Source organism: Ursus maritimus, unplaced genomic scaffold (assembly GCF_017311325.1).
Source record: "Ursus maritimus isolate PB19 unplaced genomic scaffold, ASM1731132v1 scaffold_2, whole genome shotgun sequence".
NCBI classification, from domain to species: Eukaryota; Metazoa; Chordata; class Mammalia; order Carnivora; family Ursidae; genus Ursus; species Ursus maritimus.
In genome coordinates this window covers 10112674-10139455 of record NW_024424452.1, presented here as the reverse complement: position 1 = coordinate 10139455, position 26782 = coordinate 10112674, and the positions used below count along the sequence as shown (strand labels likewise).

At 58.7% G+C, this 26782-nt stretch overlaps 1 protein-coding gene and 2 long non-coding RNA genes across 7 annotated transcripts in view; 2 read left to right on the top strand and 1 right to left on the bottom strand.

Moving 5' to 3' along the window:
• ELN (elastin) overlaps window positions 1–20316 on the bottom strand; it is a 30268-nt gene extending 9952 nt beyond the window's left edge. For 2 of the 4 annotated variants that reach the window (XM_040634947.1, XM_040634949.1), the window contains exons 1-20: window positions 20199–20316; window positions 14273–14323; window positions 12962–12991; window positions 12430–12462; window positions 10302–10331; window positions 8585–8677; window positions 8256–8333; window positions 8105–8173; window positions 7364–7411; window positions 6480–6551; window positions 6176–6205; window positions 5617–5688; window positions 4956–4997; window positions 4530–4589; window positions 4185–4238; window positions 2625–2705; window positions 2488–2541; window positions 1711–1908; window positions 821–874; window positions 129–239 (exon numbers count right to left, since the gene is read on the bottom strand). In XM_040634947.1, coding sequence (XP_040490881.1) covers window positions 129–239; window positions 821–874; window positions 1711–1908; window positions 2488–2541; window positions 2625–2705; window positions 4185–4238; window positions 4530–4589; window positions 4956–4997; window positions 5617–5688; window positions 6176–6205; window positions 6480–6551; window positions 7364–7411; window positions 8105–8173; window positions 8256–8333; window positions 8585–8677; window positions 10302–10331; window positions 12430–12462; window positions 12962–12991; window positions 14273–14323; window positions 20199–20280 — 1342 coding nt within the window. In that variant the 5' untranslated portion in view covers window positions 20281–20316. The remainder of the gene's footprint in view (window positions 1–128; window positions 240–820; window positions 875–1710; window positions 1909–2487; window positions 2542–2624; window positions 2706–4184; window positions 4239–4529; window positions 4590–4955; window positions 4998–5616; window positions 5689–6175; window positions 6206–6479; window positions 6552–7363; window positions 7412–8104; window positions 8174–8255; window positions 8334–8584; window positions 8678–10301; window positions 10332–12429; window positions 12463–12961; window positions 12992–14272; window positions 14324–20198) is intronic. The other 2 variants (XM_040634950.1, XM_040634948.1) reach the window with 2 other exon arrangements.
• LOC121103748 lies at window positions 6594–10293 on the top strand. Its single transcript, XR_005835980.1, has 3 exons — window positions 6594–6847; window positions 8843–9104; window positions 9634–10293. It is a non-coding gene; the product is annotated as an uncharacterized LOC121103748 (long non-coding RNA).
• Window positions 20317–20866: 550 nt separating the features above from the next.
• On the top strand, window positions 20867–24263 carry LOC103670161. 2 transcript variants are annotated; one of them, XR_005835863.1, is made up of 3 exons: window positions 20867–20981; window positions 22626–22684; window positions 22991–24263. It is a non-coding gene; the product is annotated as an uncharacterized LOC103670161 (long non-coding RNA). The 2 variants fall into 2 exon arrangements; XR_570503.2 differs by having other exon boundaries at window positions 22626–23169; window positions 23776–24263.
• Window positions 24264–26782: the final 2519 nt, after the last annotated feature.

Sequence of the window (26782 nt, the reverse complement as noted above, 5' to 3'; positions counted from 1 at the left end):
TGCGCCCCTTACCCCCGCCCCTCCCTGAGCGCTCTGAAGCCCAGTCTCCGTGCCCCTGCACCCCTCCCCCCCATAGCCCTACAAAAGAGAGCCTTCTCCTGATTTCCCCACATGGATCTCAGGCTCACGGGAAAGGGCAGCTCCGGGAACAGCTCCGGCTCCGATACCGTAACCAGGAAAGCCCCCGGCTCCAACCCCGTAAGTGGGAATGCCTCCAACTCCCACTCCGGCCCTGGCCCCTGCAGAGAGAAGAGAATCAGGTGGAAAAGCATCTCAGTAAGAGAGGCTGGGGAGGGCTTGGGCGGTGGGGGGGATGCCGGTCAACTGGGAAAGAGGAGGCAAGCCTCCCCCAAGTCTGGTCCATGAAGGACCGGAAACCATAGAATGCATGGGCCCCGGGCCAACCTCCTCCAGGGAGCCTTTACTGACAGTCCCCCCTCCACCCCACCACCACCCCAGAACTCTCCAAACCCTCTCTTCTCTGAGCACTTGGGGAAGGGCCCTGTTGTTGGCCTTGGAGAGACTGTGGGCAGGTCCCATACTCCTAGCCAAGCTTGGGCTCCTCTGAGAGGCCCCCACTAGGGCAGGGAGGGTCAGGGATATTGTCTCCACTGAGAATGCCATACGGGGCCTCTCCCATCACTCAGCCCCATGGCCTCATGGTAGGAGACAAGTGGAGGAGACATTGTCCTGGGGCCCAACACTTCCAAGTCCCAGCTCTGCCAATGACTTGCCAGTGACTTGCTGTGTGACCCTGGACAAGTCACTGCCCTTCTCTGGCCAGAACAGGATGGGACAGAGCTAACAGCACAACACTTACCATATTTGGCTGCTTTGGCGGCTGCTTTAGCGGCTGCAGCTGGTGACACAGCTCCTGGAGAGACCAAGGGGGACATAAATGACACAAGGGCCTACCTGTCCATTCACCAACGCATATCCCCATCTACTCATCCGTCCATCTGTCTACATAACGACACATTCATCCACCCATTGAGCTACCCGTACATCTGTCCATTTGTTCGTCTATCCTTAGACTTCAATCCACCCACTCAACCAACGTAACTCTCTGTCCGTCCATCCACTTACCCGCTCATCTGCCTACCTATCCATTCACCTAACTATCCAATGGCTCATTCTGCATTTGCCTTCTATACACCCATCTCGGCATTTGCTCATCCAACCTTGTGCTTATCCGTGCGTCACCCATCCGTCCATGCAGGCATCCATCTCTCCATCCATCATCCTCACCACTTATTTAGTGCCCTACCTGCGTTTCCATCTGTCTTTCCATCTATGCATTCATCTCTCCGTGTCTCTCCGCATCCTGCTATTTGTCCCTTCATCTGCATATTCCCTGGTCCATCAACTTGTCTACTCATCTACATGGCCCTTCACCTACATACCCCGTTGTCCGTCCATCCATCCATCCATCCATCCATCCATCCATCCATCCATCCTCCATTTATTGAGCACCTATTCAGCTAAGGGCTGGGAACACACACTGACAGCCAGAAGATGAATTAGAGAAACTGATGCAGGCAGTGACTAATTAGGAGACTGTTACAGCCCAAGGAAGAGAAGACGAGGCATGGCCAAGGGTATGGAGAGAAGAGGATAGACAGGGGAGGTATTAGGGGGAATCCGAAAGTCTTAGCAATGGTTTCAATATTTCTCTCTTACATGTGTATGTACACACGCAGCCCAGCTCACCTGGGACTCCAACACCTGGGACCCCAACACCTGGGACTCCAACACCTGGGACTCCAACACCTGGGACCCCAACACCTGGGACTCCAACACCTGGGACTCCAACTCCTGGGACTCCAACACCTGGGACTCCAACTCCTGGGACACCTATGACTCCCGGGCCAAAGCCTGGCCCACCGGGCACCAAGCCTCCAGCAGCTCCTGTGGAAGGAAAGATTGTTCTCTTGGCCTGGACCCTGTGGAAACCTCAGAGGGCCTCCAAGGGCACGGCTCTGGGAGCTGTGGGAGTGGCAGGTCCCGAGGGCAGGATCCCAGGTGGGCTGGCATTGCTCCTGCATGGATCCCACCCATCCGAGAGTTGGGGAGGGCTGTCGGAACCTGCCCAGAGCTCTGAGGGTTTGGATCTGTGGGTGGGAAAACCACGATCAAGGTCTAAAGCAAAGTCAGGTCTCTCTGCTGGGCCCCCAGGCGGTGGATACAGCAGCGGTGGGGCAACCGTGAGGATAGGATGGAAAAAGCCAGGTGCTCCATGGGACACCCCCACCCTCCCCCAGCTGGGCCAATCAGTGGAGAACAGTGGCCTTCCAGAAGGAGTGGCCAGCGTGGGCAAAGGCAAGGAGGCAGGAACATTGCATGTTCGGGAAGGGGGCAGATAGAGGCTGCCATAGGCCGATGAAGGCCAAGTCCACTCAGCCTTGTAGGACTGGGCTGTCCAAGGCCCATGTGGATGGGGGGCTGAGGGCACCGGGGTCCAGGCTGGCCACCACTCGGGGCGCTCACCGTACTTAGCTGCCTTCGCGGCGGCCTTTGCTGCAGCAGCTGGTGCCCCTGCACCTGGAGAGACAGCCACAGAGGGTGAGGCCCTTTCCCAGTGGCCATCTCAAGGACACCCCCAGCCCCTGCTGGAAGGACACTACCTGCGATGCCTCCAATCCCAGGAATTGCGCCGGGAATGCCGCCGCCTCCGACACCAGGGAGAACCCCGGCTCCTCCGGCACCTGCCAGGAAGGGGACAGTGAAGATGTGGCCCCCAGGGCCCCTTCTGAGGCTGTTCAGAAAGGCTGCTTGGATGCTGGAATTTTAACCAGCACAATCTCCTCTGGGAATGCGGCCCAGGCATCTCCGGCTGGGCCTGCTGGAGGAGGCCCCCACCCCACTGTTCCTTGACTCACCCCCAAAGTGTCCATTTCAACACGCTCATTAAGGGACTCGTATGTTTTCAGACAAATCCCATTCTAATCACTGCCACATACTGAGAAACCACAAGCGGCCGCTCCCCGGGCCAGAGGGGCCCCTGTAGGAATGTTCAAGGCTTCCCCTCCCTGTGTTCCGAACACTCGGCCAAGTTTGTAATCCAAGCGCCTGGCTGCCCGGCTTTGGCAGCCCCTTGTCGCCTCACTCTCCTGCTCCCACATTCCAGCCATCCCCTCCAGCCTTGGGGGCCTAGAGGGAGGGCCTGCGGGGCCTCCAGGGAGCAGGCCTGCCACTCGCTTCTCCCCCTCCACTCTTGCCCCCTTGGGCTAGTGGGGAGATGTCCTCTATCCCATCAGGGTACAGGAGGGGCTCCCCTGGGACTAGAGATGAAGGCAAGTACCTCAGCCCCAGTAATACGATTCTGAACTGAGGGACGAGCTGGGGCGGGGGCATGGGTGCTCACTTTGCCCCCCACGCAGGTGGGGGGAAGGCCATGTCCCATCTACCAGCCAAGGGATCATGAACTTGAGGGGCAGGTGAGAAGTTTTACAGTACACATTAAATTGATACTAAACAAGTACATTGTTTACTCATGTAGGTACTGCCTGAAATTATTACTCTGACCCCCATAGTACCCATCCCCTCAGCCTGGGCTTCTCCCTTCTATGTTAACCACACGGCAAACTCCAGAATCAAATGTCATTTTCTCTGAGAAAACTTCTTGATTTCCCCCACATAGAAATAATGTCTCTCTCTGAGTCCCACCACAGTGCCTGCATTTTGCTGCAGGGCTCTTATTGGACCCGGGCCTCTGAAATGGCTGGCTGGCGGGCTGGCTGGAGGAATTGATGGATGGAAGGAAGGAGGGATTGATAGAGGATGGAGGGAGGGGGGGATAGATGCGGAATGGAAGGATGGAAAGAGGGAGGGACTGATGGGTGGATGGAGGGATAGATGAAGGATGGATGAGGGGATGGGTAGATGGATGGATGAATGAAGGAGCTGAGGAAGGAATGGATAGATGGAGAGATGGAAGGAAGGAAGGATGGATGGATGGATGGATGGATGGATGGATGGATGGTTGGGAAGATGGATAGGGATGGATAGAGAGAGGGATGGAAGAATGAGTGAATGGGCAGATAGAGAAGTGGGTGGTATTGAAAACACTGGATAAATGGGGGTGGGGAGGGGCTGGCTGCCTTGGTTGGCTCTCTATGAGGCAGGCTGTCAGTGATAATAGGGATAGAGAGGCTGGGGGGCTGGGGGCTGGCAGGTGCACTTACCATACTTTGCTGCTTTAGCCGCTGCTGCTGCTGCTGCAGCCTGGGAACCAACTCCTGGGGGAGGGGAAGGAGAGAGACTCTGAAAACTGTTCTCCTGCATCTCCAGAGCCCATCTGTTCCAGCCCCATGAGAACCAACCCTTTCACAAAAGGGTATGGGTTGAGGGGCTTCATAGGAAGCAGAGCTGAGGGAGCTGCCCTCACCCAAGATCCTTCTCCTGGCTCAGACTGGGGTCTGGATGCAGGGTGGGCTGGCCTGCATCCTGGAGAGACCCTGATCAGCCCCAGGGCTCTGGAGCCTGAGTGATTGGTGCCCCTTTGGCTGACAGTTGGGTGAGGTTCTTACCTGTCCCCGTGGGGTACCCAGCCTTGCCTCCGGCACCAGCCACTCCTCCGGGCCCATAGCCTGTGCAACAGAGGGGCTCTGTGGGCATCTGTGCAGATCTCACTGTGGCTGCACCCCCTGCCCTGCCCTTCAGGGCTCAGGCTGCCCAGAGTCTCCACTCTTTCATTCCCAGCTGGAGTGAAATACCAATGGGTGTGGGATACTTATTCCCATTTTACAGATGAAGAAACTGGTTTGCCCAAGGCCTGGGGCTAAGTGTGAGGGCCAGGATCGAGAACCAGGCTGTCCAAGTCCCAAATTTTATGTTCCTTTTTCAGGAGATTCCCTTTCCAAGCCTCTACCCCATCCCCAGTCGGTGCTCTCCTTGCTAGGCCCCTGCCGCTGGAAAGTGCTAGAAGCCCATCCGTTCAGGAGGGTCTTACTCACCGAACGGCAGTTTCCCAGTGCTGTAGGGCAGTCCATAGCCACCTGAAGAGAGGGCAGGGTGGGCACAGGGGCTGCTCCTTGGTGACCCTATGCTGGGCTCCCACTGCCTGGGTAGGCAGCCCTACCCCACAGGTACTGAGGCCTGAGACACCCCCCGCCCCCACACGAACCAAAGGTCCCAAGCTGCTCTAGAGGGTCTCAGGAGAGCAGAGGCCCTGGGTGGAGAAGGGAGAGGGCACCCCTGCTCCAGGGGCTGATGGCACGCCCCTCCCCCTACAAATCCAGGACCTGCTATGGCCCTAGAATCCGAGTCTCTTCCTTATCATCCTCCCGACAAGAAACATCTCATTGTCTGAGCTGATGGTGGGGGCAGAGAGCTGACCTCAGAGGGGTCTTTCCATTGAAAGCTGTTTCTTATCATCAACACCTATGGTTCCCCATGGGGGCTATGGCTCTCTGTACCTGTGCGTGTGAGGGAGGCCGGTGCCTACAGAGTGGCTTCCCTTGCTGGCGACCGGACGTGGGCGTCCGTACTCAGGTGCCCTAACCACCCCCCCAACCCTGCCGAGACACCGGTGGCCAAAAAAACGTCCCCCACATGCTGGCTTCTCAGCAGTGAGGCCCGGGGAGTGGTGTGTCTTGAGTCCTCCTTCTGACTCACCTGGCAGTTTGGGTGCCTTGATGGGGTACCCCAGCGGGACGCCAGGCTGCTGGCCCCCAAAGGGTCCAACTCCTGTGGGAGCAAGGAGAGCGAGCTCAGGTCCCAGCAACCGTGCAGGGCCGTCGGCCCCACGCCACACTTTCTGCTCAGAGTGAACTCCAGACCATCTTGTCTTCCTGCCTCTTTGTCACTGGTCAGCCTGGCCCTCCTCAGTGCCTCCGGTCACTTCCTCCAGGAAACTGCAGGACTCCCCCACCCACCCCAGGGCTTGGGCCACAGTCAGGGCCTGCAGCTCTTGCGGCATTTGGCACAGATGGGTGGGATTTCTGGGGTTATTTGGCTGCTACGCAGACAGAGGGGTTGGGGTTAGGGAAGCGGCCTGTGATCGAGGCCACATTGTGCTGAAGCCAGTCCAAGGCCTGAGGCAGTAGGCGTGAGGGAAACCGGACAGGCCTTGCTGGGACTCGGGGTGCCCAGCCCCACCCAGGACAAAAGCCCCGGCCTGGCTGGCTACTCTGCCGACTGCCCACCTGCCGGGGGACACCCAGCTTTGCCTCACCTGGGATTCCAGCAAAAGCTCCGCCTCCACCTGCAAGGTAAGAGCTGTCACCGCAGCCCTGCCACCATGGGCCCTGGGTGCCAAGGTACCAATAAATGGTGCCCGGACCACCCAGCTCACAGTTGGGGATTTCTGAGAGGGGTGCTTCCCATCCCGGCCAGCTGCGTCCAGGCTGGAGCACAAGAGGCGCCCTCCCAGAGGGCCCTGAGCCCAGGGTCCCCATCCCCACCCCCACCCTGGGCCAGAGGGGACTGAAGGAGGGTGGAGATTCCCGCCATGGGCTCCCAGCACACTGGCTGCATACCTGGGGTCTTGGCCTTGACTCCGGTTCCGGTGGGAACCCCGGGGAGCACCCCCACACCTGGGAACCGAGCTCCTAAGGGGCAAAGCAGGGAGCTGGCAGTGAGGGTAGGAAGGCAGGCCTCGCAGGCACCCACACCTCCCCCGGGTCACAGAGCTGACCTTCTCTACCGACTACCAGCCATGGGCACGGCTCACGGGGTGGTGGGGGGCCCGTGTGGTGGCGGCTGTCTTTCCCTGTCTGACCCAAGGTTGGAAGACCTGAGTGTTAATCACATTTCCCAGCCACTCCAGCCTGTGCCTCAGTCGGCCTTCTCTCTAAATTGAAGTTAATTTGCAGCTTCCCGGCCCACGGAGAAGGCAGAGCAGCTGGTATTTTCCCCACTCCCGTCTCCAATGGGGCTGGGCCACCTCAGCCAGAGGGACAGTGGGGAGGGACAATCTGTCAGCAAATCCCTCCAGAGCGGGCCAAATCTGGGCTTTTGGGGGAATTCAGGAGGTCACATGCTGGGCGGGGTGGCCAGGCCCTGGACAGGGCAGCTCGGAGAGGGGTCTCCTACAGGGCGGATCTGCTGGGCGGGCCCCCTGGTGACTCAGAGCTTTTGGGAAAGAGCTGGCCACCCTGGGACTTGCTGTGTCTCCGGGGGGCCCTCCTAGGGCTGTGACGATGGTCTGGGCTTGGGCCTAGGGTCAGGGCTTGGGGCAGTGGTGAAGCTGACTAGCCCTTGTGGGAAAAAATGACCAGGGGCCTCTGTCTGTTGGCTTGAGCTTTGATGCTTAGGGGGATGGTGCTGGTCAGGGCTCAGGTGACCACCCTGGCTTGTGGGGAGGTGACAGGCCACCGGGGAGGCTGCCAGGGCTGCTGTCCTTGCCCTAGGGTCCCCTTACCTGTTCCTGGGAGCACTCCTCCTGGATAGACACCTGGCAGCCCCACACCTGTGACCGAGAGAAAAGGTTTGAGCCGTGAACAGCAGCCTGGCCTCTAGGAGCCCCTCCTGGACCCTTCTCTCTGGAGTGGCTCTGGGACTTTCTGGCCAGCCACCCAGGGCCCTGGAGGAGGTCACCAGAGACCCAAGGGCGGTGGCCACAGCTCTCCCACAAGTTTCGGAAGTCATCTGCAAACCCTTCTGTGTGTGGATTTATCTTGTCTCCTGGAGCCTGTTTACATGGCTGGCTCAGCCCACCTCTGGGCTAACAGCTTCCAGATGTTCCCTCCCTTCTGGGTGGACTCAGGCAGCCTTTTGTTCAACCTGAAGTCACTTCCTCAAGGGCTCGGTGCAGAGGAACGAGCACCAGATGGGGAGTCAGCGCGCCCCGGGCTCAGCCCAGCTCTGCCGTGACTGCCATGGGCCCTTCCGCACTGCCTGTCCATCCCAAGCCCCTGCGCCCCATCTGTCACTTGAGTGCCTGCCACAGAGCATGTCTCTGAGATCTCTTTCTGCTCCAAGATCTGGAAGAAGGGCCCGGAAGGTAGGCCGGGGCCCCCGTCCAGCATTCCTGCCATGGTACCACACGTGGGGCCTGCCCCACCCGCCGCGGCCGGACCTCTCCTTTCCTGTCCGGTGTGGAAGGGAGGAGCCTCTACCCTCCCTGCCCTGCTCCCTCCAGCCCCGGACACCGCACACTGACCGGGCACTTTCCCAGGCTTCGCTCCGGCTCCGACTCCAACTCCGGCTCCAGCCTGAGGCACCACCGCGCCTGGCACAGGATGGGCGCGTCAGAGTGGGCTCTGCCCGGGCCTGCGGCCTTCACCTGGGCAACACAGGTCTACCCTCCATACCTGTAGACACTCCTAAGCCACCGACGCCACCAATGCCGCCGACCCCGCCGACGCCACCGACGCCACCAAGCCCAGCACCTACAGAGATGGAGTGGGAGAGGCAGGGGGTCACGCAAGGGACAGTGGGAGGCAGGAGGGCCCTGGGCCGCCAGGTGAAGGCCCTGCCATCTCGCTTTGAGACTTGGGCACAACTGGTGGCCTCCCCGAGTCCCGGTGGATTGGGGATGAGAATTCTGCCCACCTGCTGCCCCCCGGGGAAAGGGTCTGGCCAAGTTGTGAGTTCACAGAGGCCAGAGGGCTTCGGGCATGTACCCAAGGGTAACACTCACCAGCCTTGGCAGCTTTATAGGCCGCAGCGGCCCCCGCTGCTCCACCGGGCACCAGAGCCCCCGGGAAGGTGCCTGCAGGAAAGGCCCCGAGCCCTGCCAAGGGGAGAACCAGGTGAGGCTCTGAGCCCCAGCCCACCGGGCCCTGACCCTCCTGGAAGGAGCATTTGAGGCGGTTTCCATGCTAAGCAGGGACCCCCCGCTCCCAGGACCAGGTTTGGTGCTGGAGAGCGATAAATGGCCCCTGGGTCTTCTCTCCAGCTCTCACCCCGGACCCAGCCGTGACGTGCCTGTACCCTGAGCAGCTGCTCAAGGTTAGGTGGTCTCAACATCACCCCCTTGCTAGTGCCTGGGACCGGCTTGGCCTGCCATCCCTGTACCCCAGCTGCCCTCCACACCGAACAGATGCCCTGGGCGTGGCTCTGGCCCCCCGAGGGGCGGGTTGCCTGGATGTCAACACCAACCTGCCCCAGGACCCCCACCTGCAAGCCCACCAGCACCTGCGGGGTGAAGGAGACAGCAGGTGAGGAGAGGAGAGCTAGTGTGCAGGCCCCATTCCTGGGCCCAGGGTGGGAAGGGTCTCGTGGCGGGAGATCAGGAACCGGGCGGGGCCGTGTGCGGAGCTCAGGCCCCTAAGCTGGACTCCAGCAGTTGGTACTTAGGGGCTGATCCTGATAAAATAGTGACCAGCTACTAGGTACTATGTAGGCGTGACCCCCCCAGAGCACCCCAGACCTTGCTTCCCCTAGGCCTGTCGGCTAAAGGGGGGCCCAGCAGGGCTTTCTGTGCCAGACCCTGCTCTGTTCTTACCATCAGCACCCAGCCCCAGGCCCGTACTGCTTCCTTGCAGGGGTCCCCTGGCTCAGCCCACTCCTCCTCCCGTAGCCCCTTTCGACGCCCACCATCTGTCTGTCTGTCCATCCAGCCTGCCCTGCTGTCCAGCAGCCTCCTTGCTTGCAGATGGTTGCTAAAATGTTTATGAGAAGCTAAATGGGTCCCTTTGGCTCTCTCCTTCCCACATCTGGGCCCAATTGCTCCCTCTCCCCCTCCAGGAGACATTCCACGGCTTTGGCCAGGACTGATGGGCAATCAGGTTGGAGTTCACAATCGAGCCAGGTTTGTTTCCAATTCTGTGAGAATCTTTCCTGCAAGCTCCAGTCCTGGCTGCCAGGGTCCTGAGCCCAGGAGCAGCCCTCTCTGGGGACAGACCCCAGACGTGGGGGACTGCTGAGCCCCAGAGGGTCTACCTGGCTTTCCCTGGGTGTGGTCCCCCTTCCCACCCCATCTCCTCCTTGTCTGAGCTGACCACATCTAAAACTCAGCCGGCCCCTCTGCAAGGTGGGTCTCTAACTGCGGCCCCTCTCCCTTCCAGGCAGGTGCGGTATTCGTCAGGCCAGGCCTGGGGGTGTGCTGGGTACATTTCCTTGGCACCGCAGGCCCTGCCCCTCCCTAGCTCTGTCAGGGGCTTGTCTCAAGCCAAGCCCGTTTCCTGAGCTCCAAGAGGGCAGGGAACAGGCTCAGGCCTTTCCTGACCACAGAAGGGATGGGAAGAGAAGATGGGGACCCAACAGGAAGTAAGAAGAAGCTGGGGCTGGTGGGGCGGGCAGGCAGCCCTTCTGCTCTGCCCTTTTCCCATGCTCCCCTGCCAGCTGTCTGATCCCAGGGCCACCTCCAGCATGACCAGTCCCACCCCTGCTCGCCCTCCTTCCTGAGGACTCACCTGGCCCGAACGCTCCCAGGAGTCCAGCCCCTGGAAAGGAGGAGAGATGTGAGGAGCTGACCTTAGCAGGGAGCCCAGGGGCCTGGCCAGCTTAACCCTCTGTCTTCCCAGCACCACAGAGCCCTGGATTCAAACCCTGCTGCCCCTACCCACTCGGTGTGTGAGGGGAGCAAGTCACTTCCTCTGTCAGAGACTCAGTTTCCCCACCTACGGAATGGCTGGTGTGTGCCTGACCTTCCTGGGCCCAGTGGGCTGGTAAACAGGAAGCACCTAGTGTGTGCCACCTGCCAGGGCTCCCAGTAGGTGTCCCCCAGCTCCTTCCTGTTCTCTCCAGCCAGCGGCTGGCCTCCAGCTGGTGCTGCAGGGGGTATGGGTGGAGCCGGCTCTCAGCTTCCTGGGCCCCCACTGAGAGTCCGGGCAGGGTCAGCCCGCGGAGGCCCATGCGGAGCCTCTGCCAGGCCACCCACCCTGTACTTGTCAAGGGATTAATTGTTCCCAAGCACGACACACGCCGCCTGTGTCCCGTTCTGTCCTGCCTGGGCAGGCCCGGACGTCCCTGCAGCCAGGCCACATAGAGCTGCTCTGGTGTGGGGCGGGGGGCACTGTGGCCCGAGCTGGGCCTTTGTGGCCTAGGGTGCTGAGGCTGAAAGGGGATGACCTCAGGCCCTTGCCGTCAGAAGGAGATGTCCTGACTTCCCTTTTGGTCTACTCCTCCACCCAGAGCCGGAAGTTCTTTCAGATGTCTACACTAGGTCGTTCACTCATTAACACCTTGCCTTAGTGCCCACCCTTATGGGCCTCTGTGGGCAGCTGTCCTGGTCTCCCCTCTGGTGTTTTATCACCACCTGCCATGGGTCCCCTGCTGCCGGTGGGATCCACTCATCTCCTCCCCCAGTTTTGCAGTCATGGCCCCCACTAAGCAAAGTCCTTAGTGGGCTTTCCTGGCTAAGCAGAGTCCGACTTCCACGCCTTCGCGTCCTCCCTCCCTACCGCCGGGGACCCTGTGAGGACGGCGTGCCCCTCCAGGAAGATGGGATGCAGGTTTCGGCGGCATCAGCAGTGAGGCCCAAAGGCTCCTGGCCTCGCAGACCCCCACGGACCCCAGGAAAGCCCTTGCCCAGGACTCCTGCTCTCTCGCCTCTCTCGGAGTTTCACAACCCAGCTGGGCTTGCAGGGAAGGGGGGATCGGGGTCTTGTAGATTCATTTGCACTTGGATCATCGGACACTGGGATTTCGTAAGAGCCGTCAGACATCCAAACTGTCCTGGAGCCTCCGGCTTCGGTGCCGGGGAGACGCGGGGCGGGGGGTGGGGGGGGGCGGTGCCAAGGCCACATGTGGAGCATCTCACGCCGATGGGGCCATAAATCTGGGCCATTTCCTCCACCTGCTCCTTCTCCGCCAGTGTTTCCCGGAGGGATCTGCCCTCCCCCTTTCCCGGGGTGTGTTGTTTTGGAGCCCACGGTGGACCTCAGTGGCAGCTCCGGGCCCCATGGGCAGAAGCCTGGACAGATCTAGCCAGATCTTCTTACTGGAAACCTCCAAGGCTTAAACACAGCTGGAAGGGGCCTGGTCAGGAGGGGAGCTATTCTGGGCCCAGGGTCAGGGTTCGGGCTGGGGTTAAGTCCAGGCCTCGGTCTCGGGTCGGAGTTCAGCCTGGGGTCAGAATAAGGGCTCCAATTGTCATTGAGGTCAGAGATTTCTAGGGTCTTGGCCTAGAGGTTAGAGAAAGCTTGGTCTGGGATCAGGGGACCATCCAGGCGGAGTCTGGAGGCCACTGTCCGTGTCTGAGCACCAGAGCAACGTTCATGGGCTTGGTGGCCACTGGGACATTAGTCCCTGCCTTTGCCCCCCTATCCCCAGCACCGGGGCTGTTTCTGAGACCCTGTGCCAACGGGACTCTCCAGGCAGCTGGGCACACGGGTATTTGCAGGGTAGACACTAGACCCTCCTCACACAGGGAAGACATCAAGCTGACTCCAGCCTCCCGTTCCTAGAGGTCCTGGGGCTGCCCCAACCTGCTTATGGCTGCTTACCACCTCCCTCCCTCCTCCTGCCTGTTGCCTTCCTCCCTGGGTTCAATACCCTGTGGGCCCTGCCCTCCCCTCCCCCTGGGGCCTCAGGTCTTACCTGGCTTGGGCGGTTTGCCTCCAGGCCCCAGAGCTGCAGAGGGAAGAGAAGGAAGTGAACTCAGAGTCCCAGGTCACTGTTTTTCTACTATTTATCTCCCTGGTGCATTGGGAGGTGGGGGTTTCACCTGCCAGGTCCTAGAGGGGTTGACAGGGAGGGTCCTCCCCTTTGGACAGGAAGCCGCTGGGAGCCCAGTGTCTGGATGTGTGGGTGGGAAACCCAGCTCCAGCCCTGATTTATGGTTTCTACTCTCTCAGACGCAGTTTCTCAGCCCGGGAAGGGAAAGATGATACCCACTCAGCAGGCCTGGTCGGGGTGTTGTGGGGGTTCAAAAGCCATGGGAAAGGAAGCAGGGGCCACCAGGGAAAGAGGCCAGGGGTTTTGGCAAGTCTCGACCGGACGCTCCGTCCATAAACTGAGGGATGCCTGGGCCTCCTGGGGTTCTGAGGCTGGGGGACCTGGGTGACCTGGGTGGACCAGAGTGAAAACCGGACACCATCCATGAGGAACCAAGTTTGCTTTCTGAGCTCACCTCCTCCTCCCAGACCTCCGAGACCAGCACCTGTGTTGAGAGGGAGAGAGAGAGAGACAGAACCATCAATGTCTCTGCCAGAAAGCTGCCCACAGACCCACGATCAAGTCCCTCACTGCCTAGCTGCATGACCTCAGGCAAGCCTTAACCCCTGTGAGCCTCAGTTTCCCCATTGGGCCAACAGCCCGGTGCCGCTTTGTGTCTGGGAGTGTGCCAGCAACTGCCCTCCATTTCCTATCAGTCCTAACCACTCGAATGCTTTTTTCTTTCTTTTTTAAAACTAGATCACCAGTTTATTATAAAAGGACGTACGTAACTCAGGAACCGCTGGAGGGAAGAGGAGTGGGCGTGGAGGGGGCGGAGGCAAGGTCTGGGGAAGGGGCGGGACTTCCATGCCCTCTCTGGGTGCCTCTTCCTGCACATCCAGGGGTCCACCTCCCCGGAAGCACCTCTCCAACACTTTCTAAGTATTGAAAGTGTTACTTTTGATTTTTTAAATTGCTTTAAACCGTGATGCTTTTTTTTTCCAAATTAAAAGAAAACGTGCCCTCCCCCCATGCCAGAAGTGCAACATTCTGCCCCTTGTCTTTCGGGGGTGTTCCAGTCTCCAGCTGCACGTGCCACTGCTTTGTATTGTTAGCACCCGGAAGAGCACTTCGCCGTCTGGTTGGGCAGGTAGTGCACTCCTGTTTTTTAGTAGCTTTGTGTTATGTCAGAGTGGACTCAATCATACCCTCTAGTCAGGCGGACTTTTTGTGTCTTATGTCTTTGCAGAGAACTCTCCAATCAACCTTGCTCGGGATCTCTCTTTTTCTCCACCTTTCAATTATTTTCTTTGAATGCATTCCCAAGAGTGGGGTTCGTGGTTTGAGAGGCGGGGGGCATGAAGGCGCCCACTTTTGTATAGCCTCCCAAACAAACATCGCCTTTCCTCTTTCAGAAAATTTATGCCCTGGGGCGCCTGGGTGGCACAGCGGTTAAGCGTCTGCCTTCGGCCCAGGGCGTGATCCTGGCGTTATGGGATCGAGCCCCACATCAGGCTCCTCTGCTATGAGCCTGCTTCTTCCTCTCCCACTCCCCCTGCTTGTGTTCCCTCTCTCGCTGGCTGTCTCTGTCTCTGTCAAATAAATAAATAAAATCTTAAAAAAAAAAAAAAGAAAATTTATGCCCTGAGTACTTGTAAAAGTGTCACACAGACTGCTCTTTTAAGTAGGAGTGGCTCTCAGGTGCTCTTCCCCTCTGCCTTGTCGTCTCGTACGAGCTCATGATGATCTGCTTTACCTGGGTGCGTGGAAGTTTCGTGTACATTACCTGGGTAAAAGACACCTCCGGGAACTCCACCAGGAACAGCCCCTGGGACCCCTGGAAGTAAGCAAGTAGAGTCCTCCATCAGCCAGAACCAATAAAAGCGAGGTAACCAGAATGAGGCAGACGACAACGTTGATGCTGTCTGTCTACAGAGCAGGGTATGCTGGCCAAGCAATCGATGTTTATAAAGCATTTTCTCATTCACGCTCCTCAAAATGGCCCCGTGGGGTTGGAAGGGCAGAGATTGCTATCTTCGTTGGAACAGATGTGAAATCGGGCTCAGAGAGGGTAAGGGGGGGGGCCCGGGGACACACAGCTGGGAAGAGATGGAATGTGGATTCAAAACCCAGGCCGCCCCTCTAAGTGTGATGGTTTGCGCTGTGTTACCTGCTTCTCTCCCCTGGGAGAGGGCCCGGCATGAGGCTGGGGCTGGGGCTGGGTCCTTTTTGCTGGGCAGCTAATTCTCTCCAGCCCCGAGCAGCGTGCGGAGGGGCCAGAGCTGTGGGAGAGCAGTCTGGGCCGTGACAGTGAGCAGTAAGGAAGCGTGGTTGTTGCCAACACAAATGCAGCCATTCCCACACTGATAGGATGGCGTGAGGTCAGCGTCCTCAGCCACTGGGCAGCGACCGTTGGGTGGGGCTCTGGCTGGCTGACACAGGGCTGTCTTAGGAGGTGCCGGGGCCCAGAGGGGGACACCATGAATGAGCAAAGTGAATAGTTTCCTAAGGAAAAGCTAATTCACTGGCCAGGCCAGGGGCTGTCTGCCCAGCCAAGATCACGAGTTCATTTCCCATGGGCCCACGAAGCTCTCACTGGGGAGCGCCGTGGTGCTGGGCCCCGGACCAGGCCTGTGCGTGGTCATGGCAACAGACGATCCCAGGGCGGACCAGGCCCTGACTCCACCACCACGGGGTGGCCCCAGCTTCAATGAGTGTCCTTGCTAGCGCTCCAGCCAGGGTCCCGGACCACCCTGCTGACTGGGGCACGGGCGGGGTTGGGGGACCGTGTCGGGCAGCTCTGCAGTGTGTCCAGAGGCCCCACGGCCTGGCGGTGCTGCACAGCTGGGCCTGCTGGCCCTGTGGCCCCGTCAGCCTCAGCCACAGCCCAGCAGGGTGGGGAATGCCAAGCTGTCACGGTCACCCTGTGCCAAAGCCCTGGCGCCACATCCCCCCAGGGCCTGCAGCCCCCCAGGCCTGTCTGTCATCCAGACCTGGAGTGTGCAAGCAATCTGGTCAGAGCCTTGGGGACACAGAGTGATGGCCCCAGGAGGCTGGGCCTGCTGGGAATGAACGCCTCGGCCCTGTCATCGGCTGCCAAGCATGGATGCAGCCTGCCTGGGGCCTTTGATGCCTCCCTTGGCCCCGGCCTCCAGCTCTGAGCCCTGTCTCTTATGTGCCTGTCCCTTTGTAGTCCAGGTCTTTCTCTGTTTCGGCTCTCACCCTCCTCCCCCTTCTCTCCCTCCCGACAGTACCCTCTCCCCACCTCTCCACTCTCTGGCACCAGGGCAGGCTACGGGAGCCGTGTGGGGGGTGGACAGAGCCTGGCCGTGCCACTTCTTAGCATCTGTGTGACCTTGGGCAAGTCACTTAACCCCTCTGAGCCCCAGTTTCCTTGTAAGCAACATGGGGCTGATAACCTCTGCCTTGTGAGGCTGTTGCAAATTGTCAAAGGGTTCAAGTGAGAGACGTCCTGCCCTGGATCTAGCACACAGTGATTGCTCAAAAAAAAAAAAAAAAAAAAAGGAGGTGACTCTGTCTACGCTTTGCTGTGCGGCGCACGGCCTGGGGCCAGGTACCCAGCAGACAGTCAATAAACCACGGATGAATGAGGTTGAGGGGAGGCAAGGATGTTCCCTGTGGGTCTGGGTCCAACCTGTTCCATTCCCAACCGACCTGGGGGGGGTCCCCACTTCGGGCCCGGCTGAACCCCTACTTCCTCTGTTGAGGTTCTGCTCCCCCACACCCCATCTGCAGTTCCTCCCCTGCCTGCTCTCTCCCCAGCGCCTGCCCATCTCTCCGCAGCCCTCCTGGCCTGCCCCAGCTTGGCCCCCCCCTTCCCATGATTCAGATCCCAACGGCGATTGCCAAACTCCATGCCTGAACCATGACGGCCTGCGGAGCTAGGGATTTTGACCCCCATTTTGCACTGAGCTAAGGGAGAAGGATCAGGGGGTGCGAAGGATCCCTGCCCCGCCTCCTCTCGCCAAGTGCAGGGGAGGTGAGAACAGATTAAGACAGTAGTCAGTCAAGGGCCTTCGAATAGGCATCTTTCACGTTCCAGCTGGTTCTCCTCCTCCTCACCTCCTTGGCCGGAGCCGTGCCTCCTGCCAGGAGCGCCTCTCTGCTACCCAAGTCCTGCCCTTCCTCCAAGACTGCCTCCTCTGAGCCTGTGGCTCTCCTTGCTCAGCTGGTCCAAAGCAGTTGGCTTGGAACATGCTTGTCCTGTTTTATGTGGGTTTGGCTTGTTTCGCGGGCTAGCCCAGGGTGGAACTTGTCTCTTGCCTCTTAGAATCCGGATCCTAGACTCTCAGAGATCATAACAGTCTTCTGGCCTGGGCAGAAACTCCTTCCGCAAACATCTCCCCATGCTCCTGCTTGCATGCCTCCGGTGACGGGAAAGTCACCCCCTCCCTGAGGCTCTCAGCTCTACCTGCAGAGAAGTCTTCTTTCTGCTGAGATAGAATCGACCCCCCCATCTCCCCAGTTCCGCCTCACAGAGCCCCAGAGCCCCAGGCTCATCTCTCGTCCACAGAGAGCCTCTCAGGCATTGCCCTGTCTTTCAAGGTCGAACTCAAATATCGCTTCTGCTATGAAGCCTTCCTGGATTTCCCGGGACTCTTCCGGGCCGCCCCGGGCCCCCAGTCCTATATGCTTCCCCCACCACTCATGCATGCTCCACCCAGCTGACAAAACATGGCGTGAGTAGCAAGAGGGAAAGTTAAACCTTAAAAATGTGCACTAATTGTAGGAGTCAGTCGGTCCAAGTAAACACATGCTGAATAAGAAGATGGATCATTCTAGAAATTCACATTCCCACAGCCCCCTTATTTGATGAGACTTTGGCAGATGTTACATGACTGGAGCCTCCCACTGGGCCGAGGAAATAAGTGGGACAGAGAGGTTTCTCCTCATTTTATGGCCAGTGAGACGAGGCGCCTGGCCCGGGAGCCACAGCTGACCCCAGTCACACGCAGGGCCTTCTGCCTGGGCCCTGGGCTTCAGGTTCAAAGACGTGGAGAAGGCCGTTTGGGAACGAGCATTGAGCCAGCAGGCCTTGGCAAGGGGCTTCGCCAAGCCCCAGTCCAGGGGGCTGGCAGGGGAGCAGATAAGACCTCACGAAGCTGTTTATTGTTTGCCTGGAGAAAGGCTGCCAAGGGCTTTTCAAAAACAATCTATCCTCTAGTGGGTGACTCCGTCCCCTCCCTCCCCTGGGCACGTCTGCCCTCCTGCCTCGGCCCGGCGAGAACGGGATTAGCCCCTCGAGCACAGGTCCTCTGCTCTGGAGGCTCATCGGAGTTACCTGGGCGGCGTTTACAAAAGTCCGGTTCCCTCCTCGGACCAAATAAAGCAGGAATTCTTGGGTGGGAACTTGGTATCAGAGCTGTCTAAAGTTCCCTGGTTAACTCCGGTATGCAGCCATGCAGCCGGGGCTGATAATCCCTGTTCCAAATCATCCTTAGTTCCGGAATCAGGAAAAGAAAAGGCTGCTAATATTTCTGGGACATGGGGGATGGAATTCTACCCAATTTAATTGTTTTCTTTCTCTCTTTTTAAATGGCGTGGGGGTTTGGGGCAGCTGGTCCTCAAAGCTACTTTGGACCCATCCTAAATGGGTCTAGACAACCCTTTCCATCACCGTTTTCTGAGGGAGCCCCCTCCACTGGCAATATAATTCTTTGGAGCTGGGGAACCCGTGGGGGTGAGAGCCTCCCGGCGGAGGGTGGGGCAGAGCTGGGCTCCCCAGGAGAGCCGGGCGGGTGGTTCTGTGTGTAGGTCTACGACCTCTCCCGCTCCCCTGACCTCTCTCAGAGGCTCTGGGCAAAAACCCCAACAGATGTCAAGGATTCACACACCCTTTACTGGGCCCAGTTGCTCTACCACCTGGGACAGAGCTGAGACTCATGTTTGCAAAAAAGAACGAGGGCAGTTGAAGGTTATAGTGTCACCGAGGGCACAAGAAGAGGGTGCATTCTGCTCGAGGGTTTGCCCACTCTAGAGGACTCATCCCCGCTGTGCTCCTCCCCAGAGGTAGCCTGGTACCCAGCCCCCACCCCTCATCCTTTGGCAGAGAACTGGCTGGTGCTCACCCTTAGCCTGTCTCAGCCTCCATTTCCCTATTCGTAAAAGAGGATCATATTCTCGACTCTTAGGGTTTTTGAGGGGATTAATGTAATGGCCAGGCTCTGGGCAGAGCAGGTGCTCAGGGGCCACACCTGGGGGAGCAGGGAGGAGGTTCAGGAGGGCCCAGAGCTGCTGCTCTCGATGGGGGGGGAGAGGGGCTGCTGGGGTGGCCTGTCCTCTGGGGTTTGTCTCGCTCCCCCTGCTGGGCCCCGCCTGATGGTGTGCGAGTCCCCCCCCGCCCAGGTGCAGGAGCTGACCTCCGTGCAGGAAGCCTCTACTCCCAGCAGTCCTGCCCAGCTAGTCTGTCGCACCGAAACCCACTGAGGCTGCCCAGTCCCTTACTCCAGCCCTCCCGCCTGGCCGTGTTTCCACCTGGGCCCCCACGCTGGCCCCTGCTGAAGGTCTGGCTCTTATGGCAAGGGGACGCCCCTAGAAAGCTGACCCCACCCACGCTACCCCACCAAATGGCTTAAGTATCTGCACTCCTCTCTTCCCAGGGCCAGGAGCACCTTCAGGGACCCCTGGGGGGGGGCCGCTCCCAGGGGCCCTTGAGGTGCATAGCAGCCCCATGGGGGGCACCCTTGTGGCCTGTGGCACTGATCATGCCCAAAGGTCCAGGACTGCTGTGAGGTCCACTTTAGCCCCTGCCACTGGCCGCCCTCCCTCTGCCAGGAGATGAATACCCTCCCTAGCTTCCCGATCCTCATTTGTGTTGTGTACCGCGTGCGCACGCGCGCACACACGCAGTGACAACCCACACCTGGATAGCATATTTCCCATGTGTCCATGCCTGTTGGGTGGCAACAGCACTTTCACGTACTTTACACCCCCCTACCCCAACACACACACACACACACACCTGCTCAGGGATGAACCTGTGAACAGACGTTCCCCCTCTACTGTTGGACAACACATTTGGGCATATACAAACATGCCCACCTGTGCGATAGCATGCAACACACTCGTTCATGTGTGCACGTGCACACACACACATGCTCGGATGCCCCAGCCCTCCTCACCAGGGACGGACCACGGCAGCGGCTTTCCAACCCACAACCCAGTAATCCACTTAGCTCTGACCTTCCTCGGAGGGGTGTCCTGACTTCCCCGGGGGTACAAGGAACCTGTTGAGGTCACACAGCTTGCTGCGGCGGTGGAGCTGGCCTCCAGCCCAGGTCCCCTGCCCGCAGGGCATGTGTGCACACCCACTGGGTCCACAGGTGTGCAAACTGCTAGTGCCCAACAACCCAACGGGACCCCACCGGCCCCTTCCCGGCATGCTCAGGAGCCCCCCTCCCCCACTGGAACAGCACCCAGGACAAAGCAGGGGTCCTCAGCCCTGTCGGGGCGGCAGAACCTGGACCCCGCTGAGACCGTCCTGAGTCTTGGGGTGTCTGTGTGACAGGTTCCTTCTCAGCACGGGCTGGCTCCTGGGAGGGGCAGTTCCAAGGATCCAGGGACTGAGGGGCTCCCGCCTGGGACCCCCTGGAGGACGGCAGGGTGAAGGGCGCCCTCTGGTCTGTCAGTCCAGCCACCTGGCCGGGAGGCCGTCGGGCTGCCCGCATCCCCGGGAGCAGGGTGAGGCCTACCTCCAGGCTGCGAGGGGTGGGTGATGGACAGCAGGAGCAGAAGGACTCCGGGCCGCAGGGCTGCAGCTCTCAGACCCGCCATTTCGGGGAGAAATGCCCCAGCCCGCTCTCTGCGCCTCGTTTTATCCCCAAAGCGTAATTGCTGCCTCGTCGCGGAGAGGGAAGGAGGGAGGGAGAGAGGGCGGGCGGGAGGGCGGGAGAAGGGGGAGGCCTGGGGGAGGGGGCCGCGGGGAGGGGGGCAATTACGAAAGGCCCGGCTCACAAGCCTCCCAGGCTGGGTCTGACTGGACTGGACTGTGGGCTTTTTTCCTTAAAACACACTCAAGCGCGCGCGCTCACGCACACACACACACACACACACACACACACACACACACACAGTTTCCCCCATCTCTCTCCCGCTTTCCCTCTGTAGCTGTTCTCTCACTGCTGGCCCTGTTCCCGCCAGAAAGTGCAAGGGGGGCCTCTGCCAGGACAGCCCTCGGGAGAGGAAGCAGGAGGGAGGGCCCTGCAGCCCGGCCAAAAATCCGGCCCCAGCCAAGGCCCGAGTGGCCAGGCCCCCGCCCCTCTGGCTGGGCCCCGGGCCCAGCGTGGGGACACAGGCCAGCTGTCCCGCGCCTCTGCCCCCACGCCGGCCCTCCAGACTCTCCCAACACCCCCAGGTCTGGCCAGGACCGTCCCTGCCCGAAGCTGGGGAGGTGGGGTGCTGGGCAGGTCTGGGGTCCAGGGCCCGGGGCCAATGTCTGCAAAGGTTCAGGGGCTGTGAGCAGAATGGCCTGGAAGGTGAGATCATGCTGGCGCTGCCCCATGGGGCATGTGGGGAAAGGAAGGGGGACCCTGACACACTATAGGGCTCCGTTCTTTATGGGCTAGGGTCACAGTCTCCTGCCTGATGCTGGGGAGGGAGTGTTGGGCAGGTCTGGGATCTGTATCTGCAAAGACGGGGGGCTGCACCAGGGGAACGGCCTGGGAATTAAGACCATGTTGGCGTTGTCCCCTGGGGCATCTGGGGGACATGTGGGAGACCCTGACAGACCACAGGACTCCATTTGTCATGGATCAAGGTCACAGTCCCACACGCAGTCCTGTGCAGACCAACGTCTGGTAAAGTTCAGGCAGGATCCCCAGGTGCTCATGGGGGACCGAGGGCTTGGGGACCTCACCCGGAATGAGAGGTGGCCCAGCCCCCCTTTTGCACCCAGCCCCTATATGTCTCAGTGCCGAGTACCGCTAGCACCCAGACCAGACTCAGGGAGTCCCCAGACTGCTGGTTCCCTCCCGGCCCCAGGAGAACGCCCCAGGGGCTGACATTCCACTGGTGGCCAGGAGGGGGCGGCCCTGTGCTGAAACAGCTGGGACCAGCATTTCCAGAAGGACTCTGGGGGTCCCCGCCTGCCTGAAACAGGATGAGGACCCTGGGGATTTTTCTGGGGTCCAAGAGGGTAGGAGAGGGTCATGTCTCTCCAGCCCCCGACAGTGGGGGAAGAAATTCGGGAGCCAGAGAATTGAGGAGGGAAATGGGTACTTGCCTTCATCGGAGCCTCTGAGGGGGAAGAAGTCGAGGCCATACGTTCTGTGAGTTTTCCCTGCCCCCAGACAGAGAATGAGGGGCAGACACCACCACAGCTCTGAGCAGGGGAGCTAAAGCGCCCCTCCTGCAGCCGGGAGCCCCGTGGGCGTCTGGAGGGCTAGCCCATGCATTGGACTCAGGTGAAGCTCGCATTAAATTCTAGCTCTAGTGCTTTCTGCCGGAGTAATCTCTTCAGCGCTTCAGCTTCATCCCACGTCAGGTGGTGATAAAATCCCTGCCTGGAGGAGTTACTGCGGAGATAAGTAAAATGTCATATATTTCTATACCATGCCTGCCAGGCCCCAAATGCTCCATTTGGTATTAGTCCTAGCATCGTGCTATTGCTATCACTCACCCTGCAAGGATCACCCCTGTGTTTAGTGTAACTATAAGCTTTGGCTCTCTGAGGGGCCACCCTGGGACCCGGGGGCCATTCCTTCCTCTCCCTCTGGTCTCGGGCAGCGGCCACTCCAGGAGTCTGGGAGGCGGGTGGGCACACGAGGAGAACAGGCTTGAAGCTATTTGCCCAGGAAATGCACAGCTCTTTCTTCCAGTGTGTGTTATTCGGGGGTACTTTGGGGTAGCTGATGGAGGTTATGTGCCTGAACTGGTCTTTGTGGGTGGGGGTAGGGGCTGCCCAGGGTCGGGGTCTGGAGGCTCAGTGCCTAGGGTGAGCCTGCATGTGGGGAGGAGAGGCTGGGGGGTGGCATCTGTGTGCCTGCCCCCTCCTGGGAAGGCAGAATGGAGGGGGTGCTGGGGAGGAGCTGGGCCCCACTCCTCTCAGGGCAGTGACGTGGGCAGGAACCGGCTTTCAGACTCGCAAACCGCAGTCTGCTCAGAGTCTTTATTAATTCCAGGACCGGGAGAGAGGCTGGAGCCAGAAGGAGAGTGCTTGCTGCCCGAGGATCCAGGAGAGGTGTGGAGGGGCACATGCTGGGAGCGACTCGGGGTTGCTGGGCCAGGCCTCTCCCAGCACGGCCAGGGCCCTGTGTTCCACCCCCACCGGGGACCCCCCTCTTCTTAGCACCCTGTGCTTGCGGCAGCAGCTCCAGTAACTTCCACCCAAGATTCTGCACACCACAGAAGGGACCTCAGTTCAGAACCCACCCGTTGACCTGATTCTTCAGTGCAATGTAGCCCATTGCATTCAATACAGAATGTAAGGATCGGGGGTTGCGGTTATTAGCCAACATTCGTTCATTCATTCCCTCATACATTCCAGAAACCCGGCAGTCCTCAGTTGCTCTGTGCCCACCTCCCTGCATAGCTGTGTAGGTTAAATAAGGTCATGAAGGTTGAGCCACCCACGGAGGGCTGCGTGGTGCATCGCAGGCTGGGTGAGCCTGGCTTCCTCCTTATCACCGCCAAGCCTCCCCTGCCCTCTCGCTGCCGGGCATCCAGGTGAGTCACTGACGGGCCACCTCCATCTTCCAAGTCCTCTGGGTGCACCTGTTTAGAAAGGACAGAGCCGCCAGCCCCGCGCGGCTCTGAGCATCTTACTGCTTTGTCCGGAAACCCGCAATTGCCTTCCAGATAAAGTTCGGACTTCTGAGTATGGCATTCAAGGCCCTGTATGACCCAGATCAACAGCTCTGACGCTCTCCTTCCTTTTGGCTGGCCTCCCTTCAGGCTGGTGGAGTGGCTCCCTAGCTCCTAGACTTGTCCTGGAGGGCTGGACATTGGCAAAGCTCCCTAGTCTCAGCTTCTGTCCCTGCAGGTCTGTGCCCTCGGCATTCCTGTCCCCAGCCCCTCTGAGGGGAGTTGGTGGGAACCTTCGTGGTTGGGCTTGGCACCTCATTTTCGGCCCCTCTGGCCTGGCCATCCCTGAAGGTAGTTTGAAGATGGACCCATTTCTGTCTCCTGTGTCATCTAAGAGTATTGGATAATAGCGCATTTGTGCCCTCTGGGAGTTGGGGGGGCAGAGGCTGCTGATGTGAACGGACTCCCAGAGACTGGGTGTGGTTTCTGTTTTCTCCTTGTCTCCACATGGTCCTTTTATCTGTCCAGTACCGGATGCACTGCCTGTGTGGGACCTGGAACCAGAGACAGAGAGAGAGAGAGACAAACGTTTGCTTTAGGGCTAGCCTGGGAAGAGCTTGGTGTCCATCGGACCCGGGACCCGTGCTGTGCTCCCACCCGGTGCCTGGGGTCCTCTGCTGTCAGTCATCTCTACCTCCATGTGAATAAGGGTCCTCTCAGCCAGTCCCGTAGGAAATAAAATCAAGATTACACTGGTAAGGAGAGCATGAATTTTTCAGGTGGACCCAAGTGAGGTTTGGGAAGGAACAGAATGCTGGTTGGGAGCTTGGGTCCAAGTGTAGACACTTCTGGAGAGAATCAGCAGCAAGGCCAAGTGATGCCCTCCCCCGACCCGACCCACCCTTGCTCATCGGAGCGGACATCAAGGCCAGACAGCCGCAGACATTAAGGCCAGCACCTGCCCCTCCTCTGATTTTAAATTTTCTGATAGTCCCATAAAATAAAAAAAAAGTAAGATTAATTTTAATCATATGCTGTATTTAGCTCACTATGTCTAAAATATTATCATTTGAACATGTAATTGCTATAAAAGTTGTAGAGATGTTCTACATTCTTTTTTTTTTTTTTAAGATTTTATTTATTTATTTGACAGAAAGAGAGACAGCCAGCGAGAGAGGGAACACAAGCAGGGGGAGCGGGAGAGGAAGAAGCAGGCTCCCAGCGGAGGAGCCTGATGTGGGGCTCGATCCCAGGACTCCGGGATCACACCCTGAGCCAAAGGCAGACGCTTAATGACTGAGCCATCCAGGCACCCCTACATTCCTTTTTTTGTAGCGACTCTTAAACTAGCATGGGCGACAAATGCCATGTGACCCAGCAACTGCCACCTCGGGGTATTGTTCTGAAGGAAACAAAAAAGCTACTTTGAAAAGACATCTGCATCCCATGTTCATTGCAACATTATTTATTGCATTGCAATGACAGGGAAGCAACAAAAAAAAATGTTATACACACACACACACACACACACACACAAAATGGAATGTTATTCAGCCACAAAAAAGAAAGGAATTCACGCTATTTGCAACGACATGGATGGACCTCATCGAGGACATTAGTGAAATAAGTCAGACAGAGAAAGACACATACCGTAGGACCTCACTTCACAGAAATCTAAAATAAATAAACCCAAGCTCAGAGATACAGGGGACGGACTGGTGGTTGCCAGAAGCGGGATGAAATGGGGGAAGGGGGTCAAAAGGTACAAACCTCCAGTTCTACGATAAATGAGCCCTGGTGATGTCATGTATGGCTTGGTCACCTCAGTCACCAATGCCGTGCGGTATATTTGGAAGTTGCTAAGAGAGTGCATCTGAAAAGTTCTCATCATGACGGAAAAGGTTGTCGCTCTACCTGGTGATGGATATTAATCCGACTTCCTGTAGTGCTCACAATATACACAAGTAACAAGTTATCATGTTGTGCCCCTGAAACTAATACGTTATATGTCAATTACACTAAAGAAAAAAAAAAAAAGAAAAAGAAAAAACTGGCGCTGAAGTTACATTTAGTGCTCTAGCAGCCCCATGTGGCCAATGGTCACCGGCGTGGACAACACAGGTGAAGGCCAGGAGGGGACCGATGACGATGAGCCCAAGGGTGGCTCCCACTAAAAAGATTGTAGGTAGGACAGGGCGTGGCGGGGGAGAGGGGCAGGGAAGAAGGGACGTCCTTGAGGGCTGGCGGGGGGAGGCCTGGGGTACAACAAAGACAGGCGGCCCCAGGGGAGAGGCCCTGCCTCATGCTGGTGACCCAACCATAGCAGGTGACAGCCCACGGCGGGGGTGGGGGGTGGGAAGGGTGGGGGCCTCCTGGGCAGCACCCAGAGCCAACGCTTTGGCCGGAAAATGAGAAAGGCCTTCTGTGGCTCGTCCCTGCCCAGAGGCAGCTGGGGACTTCTCTGAGCATGGGCCAGGAAAGGGAAGGAACCTGCCAAGGGGACAGATGTCAGACTTTGCTGGAGGTAAAGGGTCTGCAGTTAAACGCCGACGGATGGGAAGCTGTGGGTCTGGGCCACTTCATCACGTGGGACTGGCCTGAGGGAGAACAGGCGGTAGGCAGAGGCAGTTTGGGAGCTGGGAAGGCGGCTGGGACCCCAGTGTGGGGGTTTCTGCATCGCCCAGCCTGGGGTGCTAAGTGGAGGTTGGGGGTGCAGAGGGGGCTGGTGGTCATCAGGAGCTTGGGCGGATCACCTAGTAATACCCAATAATGGTGACATCAATGGTAATTAACCCACAGGAACCCCTGTTTCCTCTTATGGGGACAGGGGTCTCCACAAGCCTTTAAGATTGAAAACTCCTGGCTGTAAGCATCAGGTAGACAGCCCGTGCTCCAATCTGGGGGGGTGGGTGGGGGTCCGTGACACCATTTCAGCGACCAAAGCAGATGACAGGCTGGAGGGAGGGAGGGAGGGCCAGGGGGAAAGCCCTCTTCTCACAAGCACCACCCCCCTCCATGCCTCAGTTCTCGAGCTCCGTGTCTCCGATCCAGCAAGCTCTGCGCAACGCCTCTCCTCTGCCCAGGCCTGGGTGTTTGTGTGTCTGAGTCATTTGTCAGTCTGGGTCCTTGGCCCGTGCGAGCCGGGGGGTGGGTGTCCCGGACAGGCCGTGCTGTTCTGCCCCGTGCTGTTCCCACATCGCCTCCTGAGCTGTCTGCTGCTGTCTGGGGGGGGAACATTGCTAGCCGGGCAGACTCTGCACGCCCCCCTCTCCCCGGGGACCCAGGACGGATGAATCCAGAACACGCCTTTCATTTGTTTGACACTTGACAGTTTACAAAGCACATCTCCATTTGCGATTGGGGATATTATTATCCCAAATATAAACACAGGGGTTAGGAGCTCTGTCTACAAACTCGGACTGCCAGAAAGAGCGCTCTTTGTGTCTCCTGTACATCTATGTACTTGTAACACGGAGCCCCTGTCACGTGGGCAGGCGACGGCCAATTCCATCCCGGTCACTGGCTCTCTCTGTCC